Source organism: Heterocephalus glaber, unplaced genomic scaffold (genome assembly GCF_053883595.1).
Source record: "Heterocephalus glaber isolate CG9 unplaced genomic scaffold, H.glaber_assembly_v1.0 deba00001600, whole genome shotgun sequence".
NCBI classification, from domain to species: domain Eukaryota; kingdom Metazoa; phylum Chordata; class Mammalia; order Rodentia; family Bathyergidae; genus Heterocephalus; species Heterocephalus glaber.
Window position 1 is genome coordinate 19,568,956 of NW_028258372.1, and position 12,079 is coordinate 19,581,034.

The 12,079-nt window shown below is 32.5% G+C and overlaps 2 protein-coding genes across 10 annotated transcripts in view; one reads left to right on the forward strand and one right to left on the reverse strand.

The window, feature by feature from the left end:
- The window catches only part of Cep350 (centrosomal protein 350), a 171,732-nt gene that overhangs the window by 40,863 nt on the left and 118,790 nt on the right, over positions 1 to 12,079 (reverse strand). For all 8 annotated transcript variants that reach the window (XM_087194408.1, XM_087194406.1, XM_087194407.1 and 5 more), the window contains 3 exons: positions 11,600 to 11,799; positions 3,864 to 4,075; positions 1,915 to 2,062 (listed from right to left, as the gene is read on the reverse strand). In XM_087194408.1, the coding sequence (XP_087050534.1) occupies positions 1,915 to 2,062; positions 3,864 to 4,075; positions 11,600 to 11,799 (560 nt within the window). The remainder of the gene's footprint in view (positions 1 to 1,914; positions 2,063 to 3,863; positions 4,076 to 11,599; positions 11,800 to 12,079) is intronic.
- The window catches only part of LOC147823126 (uncharacterized), a 156,749-nt gene that overhangs the window by 29,992 nt on the left and 114,678 nt on the right, over positions 1 to 12,079 (forward strand). The gene's annotated exons all lie outside the window — the stretch shown is intronic.

The window sequence follows — 12,079 nt, forward strand, 5'->3', positions numbered from 1 at the left end:
AAGTAACATAAAAATGTACTTTAGTTTGTTGAAACATGTAAAGACAAGAATAATTAGAATAATCTGATTAAGGTTTTGATTATTTCTCATGTTGATTATGCTAGCTTGTTTGATAAACTCTGCATTGGTGAAGTACAGGTATCATATAACCCCACCTACCACTTCTATAAATACTGTTCATGATGACATCATTTTGAATAGGTAAACTGCTTTTATAGTTTAGAAATCTAAGGGCTATTTTTCTAAAATTATTCTTACCTGAACAAGTTTTATCAATAAAACAATATTTTAAAATAGTATCATTAATCATTTGTTTATAACTCACGTAAGGATAGTGAAGACATGATTGCACTGCTTCAGATTTTAAGATAATCCAATACGAGGAAGAAACTTGAAGAAAGTCACAAGTAAAAGACTCAAAATAATAACCTATGTTTCCAAGAACATACCAAAGTTTACATCTACTGACATATTACTCCAGCAACTTTTCAGAGTACATATAAGCAAATACACAAAAATACAAATAACTCTCCAGAGATAAATACAAAAGAAAACATTCAACTGACTTGATCCAATAATTCTATTTTTAAGAATGTGAATATTCGGCCGGGGATTTAGCTCAGTGGTGCCACAGCCTGCCTCACAAGCTCAAGGTCCTGAATTCGATACCCAGTACCAAAAAAAAGAAAAAAAAAAAAGAATGTGAATATTCAACAAATTGTAAAATAACATATACATATGTTCATTAGAGCATTTGCAATTTTGAAAAATGAGAAAATCTAAAGAGTAGTAATTATGGTATATCTACCCTTTGAGATATTATACAATTAGTCCAAGAATAAAGGAGAACAAATGCGAGAAAATTTTATGATTTACTAATGTCTGAAACATGGAAAACAAATGGGCAAAGGGCCAGGGATTTAGCTCAGTGGTTTTGCAGTCCGCTGCACAAGCACAAGGACCCGAGTTCGATCCCACCCTGCACCAAAAAAATTAGCACTTGTCATTTTTCTTTACTCTCTACTCTCAACAGAAAACTAAAAAAAAACTCAATACAGCAATTAATGTGGCAATATTCAATATAGTATTAATCTTCATAATTTTACATAAACCAAATACTATCTCTGTAGATATGTTTCCCAAGGTCAAGAAGCTCCTCAAAGCCTTTTAGAGCAGAGGTTGTTGATTTTTTCATAATCTAAAGGGATCTGTGGTAGAGTAAAGGCTGTGGGAAAATAGACAAAAGTCTGTTACACTTCTCTCCTTTTCCTCCTTTGAGACTTTTGCCTTTCTGTACTACCACTTTCTATTTCTCTTCATGGTTATCATTAATTCATTCAAGAAATATTTAATAAATACCTACCACGTGCAATCAAAAATGCCTGCTAGATCCTGGTGATACAATTGTTAAGAACATATAGATCCTTAGGGCCGGGGATTTAGCTCAATGGTTTTGCTGCCTGCTACGCAAGCGCAAAGACCCAAGTTCGATCCCCGGTACCAAAAAAAAAAAAACCCCCCAAAAAGAACATATAGACCCTTGGGCCGGGGATTTAGCTCAGTGGTTTCACCGCCTGCTGCGCAAGCACAAGGACCCGAGTTTGATCCCTGGTACCAAAAAAAAAAAAGAACATATATAGACCCTTCTCCCTAGGAGTTTAGTAATGGAGATCTGCTGGGCAGAGCCTGGTTACAATTTGCGTTGTCTATGGAACAAATGTCCACTAACACATGAGAATAAAGCAGTTTGTCAGGTTTTTTGAAATTATTGACAAGCAAAGAAATATATGATTTAATCTTGGCAAAAAGAATGTATTTACAAATGCAACAAAGGATAACACTGCACTTGTGGTTAGGCACAGCTTACAAAAAAACAAATGAAATACTGTACTAAGAAAAAGTCATTAGCCTTACCTGACTGTGTCATAGATAACGACTCATCAGACCAACTATAACAATGGTGATGGGACTTCATAGGAAGACGACACTGTCCTCCAGTCCTATGATGACTTCCTTTGCTTGACTCCTGCTTTGACACAGATGCACAGCTTTTGGGAGGTGACTATTTAAACAGAAACAAAGTGAGAATTGTTCTGTGATATAACTGTGAAATTCTATTTAAAATTGGAGGTCCTAGCCAATTAAAGATATTATTTACAAGGTATTGTAAGTAACTACGACAAAAAATGAAAATGTTTTTACAAATTCTGTAGGATAAGACCTCAATTTTTCTTAAAGGCAAAAAAAGAAGTTACAAAAGTATGCTTTTTTTAAAATGTAGACTAAATTTAGAAGTAGTTACTGTGTCAGTGTTATTTATTCTCCCAATTATTTTAATTTACAAATACTAAATATGTACTACTTTTATGGAAGAGAAGAGGGAGAAAATAGAGCATGACTAACTACAAGATTATTATGAAAAATTAAATTTGTACCCTGACATCAAGAGTCAGAATGTCTGATTTGACTCCTTGCTACCACCACTTTCTATCTCTGACTTTTGGCAAGTTTCTTTAAAGTGAAAATTACAGCAATGTACTCAATTGTTGTGAGGGTTAGATGAGATAATCCATGGAAGGCATTTAGTATACTACCTGGCAATGGGTAAGTACTCAATAAATATTAGCTTTTATTATAAAATCACTTTAAGACACCACTAATTTTAATTTCCTTGATAATTTCTTTGTAAGAAAAAAACTATTTTTTAGTATTCATTTAGTTTGTGGATATCATAAATATGATGCTAGCTAGAATGCAACAGATTTACAGAAACTTAGAAACTAGTAAGATTGTGTCAAAGTGCACAGTTGGTTATACATTCCTAGAAGGTAGAAATTATGCTACAAGGAGACTATTTATACAACAAGCCTATTACTACCATACAGTAAATTTAAAAATCACCAACATGATAATTTAATTAGAAGCCTTTTATAATCTAAACACTGTTTTCAAATATGTACATAAGAACACTGCAGTATGGTATTCTCAGCACTATCATTGAACAAAAAATGATTTTTCTCCAAATCTTTCAGGTAGTATAACAGATATGACTGTGACTGATTTTTCAACAGGGGATATGTAGTTAATTCTTTTTTTTTTTTGGTACCGGGGATCGAACTCGGGTCCTTGCACTTGTGCAGCAGGCAGCAAAACCAGTAAGCTAAATCCCCGGCCCTGTAGTTAATTCTTTATATCCACGTTTAAAATGAAGATTCTCAAAAAGATATTCCATTTTTTAAAACTGTGTTCACTAAATATTTAATATTCCTATGCTAATTTCTTGATACACTTTATAAAATCAAGTTTAAAAAATAAGTTTCTATAATGAGTTTTTTATCACCAAATTTTTTTTCTATATGGTATAGATAGAGTTAAGGATAGTGTAGAAAATCTTATTCTAATAAGGAGCACTATTCTAACTTAGAATCAAACATTTCAGATCTGCTTTAAAGAGATGACACCATTGCTTTTATTCTGATTATGAGTAAGTGAACAGTCATTAAATTATAATACAGGAACTCTGATATTATTTAAGATCTTATTGTTTTTAGGCTAAAACACAGATTTCAGAAAGAATTTATGATGTTCCCATCAATTATCTTTATTAAAGACTTTAGAAGTTCATATACATTCAAAATTAACAGACCTGACAGCATACAATTTTGTAAATGCCACTAAAACAATATTTCATATATTTGTAAATCCATGAGTTAATAAAGACTTTATTTCTACTCAAATGTTACATACTGTATGTTACAAATACAGATGGTAGTTAATGCTGTCATTAATAGGAGTAATATAGCTGTTAATAATATACCTCCCAGAAAAGCATTTTCTAAGGAAGCTTTAAGATATTAACTTACATGTTTACTAGGAGAGGTAGAAGATTCTAGTTCCTGTGAATAAACCATTTCTTCAGTAAGTATACTGTGATCAGGACTCCCTTGCTGCTCCTGCACTACAGACTCAGGTGTTGTATATATACCAGCAGGGCTACCTATTTCTTCTGGAATTGAGCTTTCACTGTTCAGATGAGAGTAGGAAGGTAATGGAGATTCCTCTTCACTTACTATTTCTAGAAAGAAAGGGTGAAAACAAAAAAAAATACACAAAACCAAAAATTATCAATGGAGAAATTAAATTTTTATATTTTACATTTGTGTTTACTGGTTGCATCTAGATATAATTTCTTTATTTTGTCACAACATCTACTATAGAGTCTGTTAGTTTAAGAACTTTGGGTGACAACCAAGGGAAGATACCTATCACATATAATCAGCAAGGATAATGACTGACAATCTTAACTGTGAAGATGCAGAGAAATTATGAATCTAATATATTCCTTTGAAAATGGAAGTTGGTCCAATCATTTTGGAAAATAATTTGGTATTACGTGACAAAGATCAGAACATATCATATTCTATGACCTAGCAATCCAACTCCGAGGTATGCATCCTATAGAAATCTTGCCTATATAAAGCAAAATTTCTGCATGGTTATTGACAGGATTGCTACAATAGTCAAAAACTGGAAGAAACCCAAATATCTAGTGACAATAAGTCGATTAAATGGTGGTATATTTATAACGTGGGATGTACACAGCACTAGAAATGAAGGAACCAGAGAAGCAAGCATTGATGGGGGTATACTATGCATTTTATTAGCACTTTCAGAATTTGTAGCATTGTCTCACCTCCAGAATTTCCTGTCTATTATGGATTCTGCTCTTTCTAGGAAAACAAAAATACGTTTGACACCACACAGAAAAGTTTCGACTTATAGTTGCATAATCTTAAAAATATACATTGCTTTGTTTCTTTGCCTCTACAGTTATAATGTCTATAAAGGATTAGGTTATAATATGATTTGGATAAGTACTGTTAGTATCACTTAAACATTTTTAAGATCTGCAAATATTCTTCTGGACCTGAAAACACAGTCTGTCAAACAAATGTCCTGAATTCAATCCCAGTACTAAAAAAAAAAAAGAATAACTCATCTATGCCAAGATGGTATATGGATAAATTGAAAATGGTTTAGAAAATGTTTAAATTTTACATAGAAGCACGCTCCTTTACATTTCTACTTTGTAACTCTCAACATAGATATTTGATTTTTGTTTGACAACAGTTATACATACACATTTTAAAAATTCAAACAATATAAAAACTATAAAGGAGAAAATGAAAGTCACCTGAACTGCCACCTCCTCCAATCAGGTTTATTTAGATAAAATTTTTTTTTGTCTTTTCTCTTACTTAAAAAATTTAAAAGTAGGGGGGCCGGGGATTTAGCTCAGTGGTTTTGCCGCCTGCTGTGCAATCGCAAGGACCTGAGTTCAATCCCCAGTACCAAAAAAAAATTTTAAAGTAGGAGCTGGGCATGGTGGTATATGCCTACAATCCCAGAACTCAGGAGGCTGATGCAGGAGGATTGCCACTGAGTTCAAGGCCAGCCTGAACTACATAGCAAGACTGTCTCAAAAAAACAAAAAAAAATTTTTTTAAGTACTGTAGAAGAATGGAGGTCAAAAATGACAACATTAAGAGACATAAGTGACTACTTCACATACTCATCCTCAACCGCTTCCACCTGTACAACTTTCATGTGTCTCAAAGGCAAGCCAGTGGCCAACTCTGATTAGAGTGTGTGGCTTTCTAGACCTTTCCCTCTATTTTTGACTTCTTAAAATTAATTTTTTCTTTTTTTTTTTTTGTACCGAGGATTGAACTTGGGTCCTTGTGCTTGCACAGCAAGTGGTGAAATCACTGAGCTAAATCCCCGGCCCTAAAATTAATTTTTTAAAGTCTTGGTAAAATAAAACTTATTACCAAAATAATTTTAAAGCATATGGTTCTGTATCATTAAGTACATTCATATTGTGTGCAACCATCACCACTATCATCTCCAGAACTTTATCATCATCCCAAACTGAACAACTCTGTACAACTCTGTAACAACTCTCCATCCTCCAGATCCCCAGCTCCTTGGCCACCATCCTTTACTGTCTATCTACAAATGTGACTACTGTAGATACTCAACTAGCTTACTTCACTTACTGTAATATCCTCAAGATTCATTTATGTTGTAGCACTGACAGAATTTCTCCTTCCTTTCTATGGCTGAATAATATTCCATTGTATAAATCAGCCATATTTGAATATCCATGCACACTTGGGTAGCTTTCACCTTTGACTACTATAATAATGCTGCTGTAAACCTGGCTGTACAAATATCTCTTTAAGACCCTGTTTCAAATCTTTTGAGTTTATACCCAGAAGTGAAATTGCTCGGACTCATGACAATAGATTTTAGGAGTTGTTTGTTTGTTTTTTACTGTTTCCAGAGAAACTGCAACCACTGTACTTTTTACCTGCTGTGCACAAAGATTTCTATTTTTCCACATCCTCACCAATACTTTTCAGGCTACTCTTTTTTTTTTGGTACTGGGGATCGAACTCAGGACCTTGCGCTTGCGAGGCAGGCACCTGAACCACTGAGCTAAATCCCCACCCCTCACCAATACTTTTTATCTTTTATTTTTAAAGTAACAGCCATCCTATGGATTTGAAGTGGTACCTAACTGGATCTCTGACTTTTAAGACAGTTATATGTCAGCAGAAAACTGGCAATATTCAGGTAGTTCTAAAGAAACAGGGATAATTATTGACCAATTTTTAGCATTTTTTTTAAAATACAGACATGCAGTGCATAGCAATGTTTCAGTCAAAGACAGATCACATATATAACAGTGAATAGAGATTTTATTTATATATGTATATATATACACACACACAAAGATTACCTAGTGATGTCACAGCTGCTGTAAAGTCATAGTGCAACTCATTATTCATGTGCTTGTGGTAATGCTGATGGAAACAAACCCATTGTGCTGCTAGTTACAGTATACAGAAGTATAGGACATACTTAATTGTTATGTGCAATACTTAATAGAGATCATCAAGGATGATGTTAACTGGTTTATGTATTTACTATACCATACTTTTAACTGTCATTTTAGAGTGTACTCCTGCTTATTAAAAAAAAACTGCTATAAAACAATATGCTATGTTATGCCCACAGCAGCTTCATATCTTGAATTTATCCTTTGTCACTTGATTATATCGAGACCATGTCCATGTCAACTATTTGAATTATACTATCTAGATCTGTGTATCTAGATTTATGTACACACACTACATAATGTCCACACAATGAAGAAATCATCTAAACACATTTCTTAGAATATATCCCCAACTGTTAAGTGATGCGTAACTGTATATCCTATATACTAAGAGTGAAAAAAGTAAAACTTCGCAAAATGAACAACATGCACGTAATGTCCTATATGGTATGCTCTAGAGCAGTGATGGCGAACTTTTTAGAGCTTTCAATGATACCTGTGGCATGTGTGCCACAGGTTCACCATCACTGCTCTAGAATAACAGTTCTCATAACTTTTGCCTCAAGATCCCTTCATATTTTAAAAAATTAGTGAGGACACCAAAGAGTTATAGTTTATGTAGTTATGGTTATATGCATCAGTATTTACCATACTAGAAATTAAAACTAAAAAAGTTTCAAATAATAATTTATTTTAAAAAGCACTAATAAATCTAATACGTTACTATATATAGCATTTAAAATTTTTTAAATATATTTTTCCATAAAAGTTTAGTGAGCAAGAGGAATAGTTTTCCACTTTATTAATAAATACTATCAATGTCTATCATTAAAAAAGACAATGACGCCTGTATCTGCTCTGTACTCAATCTGTGGCAATACGCTTTAGTTGAAGCATATGCAGAAAATTCAGAGAAATGTCAAAAAAGGGAATTTTCTAAGAGTCTTTATAGATAGATAATTATGGATTTTTTTTGGATGTATACGAAAACTTCACAAGTGGTAGTTTTCTTAAGTGTTAACTGTAATGTGGATCCTGAAACTATATCAATAAACTTCTCATGATTTGTTACATTAAAATCTAACCATTGATTACATATTAGTCACACTGATTTAAAATAGAAATATTTATTGAGATGCAGCTCAGTAGTTGAGTTTGCTTAGCATGCGTGAGGACCCAAGTTCCATATTCAGCAAAACAAAAAAAAAACAACCTGGAACTTCTACTTGGAAAATAAATAAATAACATTAAATCTACTGATCTATTTTGTACTATTTGTACTAGAAATAGATCTTTCACCCATGTAGGATTTTGTAAATCATTACTGGTCATTTGGAAAATACTGGTTCCCTGAATTATGAAAAATGTTGACATACTTCATTAACAATATGAAAGATCCCTGATTAATATCAATATCCATCAGGAAACTAGTTGCAAAATGCCCAAGCCCCAGTAACCCTAGTTTGCTGGTCACCTACTTAAAAATGGTACTCCATGAAAAAAATGGCTAGTTCAGCTTGCAATTCAAATCAATACATTGAAGTGCTTCTCCTTCAATATAATCATCATGCTTTGGCACATACAAGTGCTTTATGGTTATATTCTATTTTTTCACACAGTATTAAAAAGGTATGTACTCAAAAGTCAAGATTTAATAAAATTAATATTTAAAAATATTTATTCAAGAATATTCTTGCATAACACTGGTATGTTCTAATTGTTAGTATAGGATGGTAAATAATACAATTATTACTAGTGTAGACCGGTGCCACTGCCTGGTTTTATACCATCAGTATAAAAAAAGGAAAATAACAGGTTAGTATTATTGTAAAAATAATTTGAGCTCCCAGATTCCCTGAAAGTATTTCAGAGACTCCCCTTGGGTTTTATGGACTATATTTGTAATACCATTGCTCTAAAATTTATACCTGGGAAAGGAACTGAATTATAGGATATATATTCTTTTACTTTTATTAATATTTACATTACTGCCAAATGTTTTCCAAACTAGGTTTAACAATTCACATGTATACCACAGATCTTTTTCCACCTACATACCAAGAGTTTTGATGAACACTGTGGAAGATTCAATGGTAGTCCCCCAAAAGATATGTTTATATCTTAATTCCTAGAAAACTATGAATGTAAACTTATTTGAAAAAGAAGTCTGCAGAAGTAATACAAGATTTCACAGTAAAAATCATCCTAGGTTACTGCAGTGGGCCCTAAAGCCAATGAAAAGTTTCCTCTATAAGAGATAAAAGAGAAGACAGACATGGAGGCGGAAACTATGTAAATAAGTTATGCCACCAGAAGCCAGAAGACAGACTGAATGAGTTGTCCACTAGATCTTTCAGAGGCAGTGCAGACAGACCTGCCAACAATTTGATTTTTGTTCTTCTAGCCTCCATAAAAGAGAATAAATCTTTGTTTTTTTTAAGTCACCAAATTTGTGGTAATTTCCTACAGCAGTTTAGGAAACAAATATAGGCATGTAATGGTAGCTATGGTTTAAATACAATGGTTACACTGGTTTAAATACACTGGTGAATAAGCTTGAACATTTTTTCATATCCACATTGACCAAATGGAATACTTCATTTGTGAAGTGTTTATTCTTTGGTCTAATTTTCTCATGGTTCTCATTTTTCTATTTCATATGAGTTGCTTATATATTCTTGATAGATACTACTCCTTTGTAAGCTGTATGTGTTGTAAATGGTTTATTTTGTTTTACTTAATGGTGTTAATGTATGGAAATTCTTAATGATGTAAAATTTATCAATCTTTTACTTTATAGTTTTTGCTTTATATAACAAGTTAAGAAGCCTTTCCGATGTCATAAAAAATTCTTGTATATTGTTTTCTGAAAGTTTCAGAGTTTTAATTTTTACACTTAAGTCTTCATTTCCTTCTGGAACAGACCTTTCATATTGTCAGGTATGGATCCAACTCCATTATTTCTTCCCAAAACATTTATCCAGAGTTCTTTCTTTTTCCATGGGTCTACAAGGTCCACCTTCCATAGATGCATGCACAGGTCTTTTTCTGGGTTATGTGTTTCATATTCTACTTGTCTGTGTCTGTGTAAATATCCTGTTGTTTTAATTACTACACCATTAGAAGTTTTGATATGTGGTAAAGGAAGTTCTTGCATTTTCTGGTTCTTCTTTAGAAGTGTCTCATTTTTTTGGTTCTCTGTTTGTTCACATAAATTTTTAAATGAGTTTGTTAATTCCTATAAAGAAAGTGTCCTGGATTTCTGATTTAAATTGCCTTGAATCTACAGATTTTTACAGGAAGAATTAACATGTGATGACAATGAATCTATCTGTAAATATGGAATAATATTCCATTTGTTTTAGTCTTTAATGTCTCTTAATAAAATTATAAACTTTCCTTCATAAATATCTTGTGTATTTTTGTTAAATTTATGTCTAGGTACTTCATATTTTTTCATTTCTATTATATTTTGTTTCAATTTGTATCTTTTTTTTGGTTTTTTGAGATGTAGTCTCACTACGTAGTTCAGGCTGGCCTCAAACTTGCTATAGTCCTCCTGCCCTCAACTTCCCAAATGCTGGGATTACAGGCATGTGCTGCCACACCCCAACTTCTAATTGTATCTTTTTTAAAATTAGATTTTTCTAATCTACTTCTGCTAGTCTATATATGTGCAATACAATTTTGGTTTTGGATTTTAACATTGCAAAATTCTCAGTAATTCCAACAATCAACAGGTGAATTCAGGATTTTCTATGTGCATACTTTATCAACTATAAATAATGAGACTTCTGATTTTTTCTTTTACTTTTGACAGCTTTTAATTCTTTTGTCTAGCCTTATTGAACTGTCTAAAACTTCCACATAATGTTTAACAAAAGGTGAAAATGAACATCTTTGTCTTGTTTCCAAATTCAAAGAGAGAACTCTCTATGTTTTATCATTAAGTAAGATATCTGTTTTAAGTTTGAGTTTTTGTTTTTGCTAATATCCATTACTGGGTAAAGACAGCTTTTTTCCTATGGTTACCTTTGATCTGAAGTTTATCACAAATGCTTTTCAAATTTTATCAAATATCTTTTCTGAATCCATTGAGATAAAAATCTAATTTTCTCCTTTAAAGTAATTTAACATACTATCATTTTTTAAATGTATTCTAAACCCCACTGATTATGAGATACGAAATTTGCATATATGGTTGGATTTGGTGTGCTAATATTTTATTTAGAATAAAGAAGACTGGCCTCTTTTGAGATTGTCCTTCTATAGATTTGGTATCAAAATTAAAATGAGCTGAGAAATGCTTTTCTTTTCCATTCTATGGAAAAGTAAAAAACTACATTCCTGGGTTTTCCTCCTTTGTATTTCTAACAGACTATTAAAGTCTTTGTAAAAGGTGTTTAGCTACTGGGGTACAATTTCTTTAATGGCCAAAGGACTAAGAAGGTTCTCATTTTCTCATTGAGAAAACTTTGGTAAGTTGCATTTTCTAGAAGAATTTACCCATTTCTTCCAAGTTTTCAAGTTTGTACCGACAAGAAGTTATTGATCATATTTTCTTATCTGAGTTCTACAGAACGTACAGTTGTATTACCTTCTTGACCTTTAATCATTAACACTTTAAAAAGAAATGATATGTCTGTCAAATATGTTAGGCCTTAGTTTGTAATCTGAACAGTTCCTATTTATTACCTTTCTGTTCTGATCTCTGGTCTTCCAATTCTTTCTTAGGAGTTTTGGGTTTCATTAATTCTTTGTCCCAGGCAGCCAAAGCTTGTTTTTCCATTTGACGAATTTCAGCTTCTTCTGCATCTAAACGTCGCTTCCACTCGAGGAGCTCTTCTGCATGTTGTCGTCGTTGCATTAATTTTTGTTCTCGCTTTGTCAGAAACCTATAATCACATCATAAAGGCCAATTAGAGGAAACCTATAAGCAGAGTCCCTTGAAAGCTCTATCTCTCAGTATCTTAAAAATTGTACAAAAGCAGAACATTCACTACTCTTCTCTAAAAAAGCTTGAAATAACAGAAGTTTTGATGAGTTGACTTATTCAGAAAATGAGAGAATTTGCGTTTTACTTACTATGTTTCATAAGATTAGCAAAGGAAAAATAGTGGTAAATTTTTAAAATCTTTAGGATATATGGACAATCATGACTAAAATGTTAACACA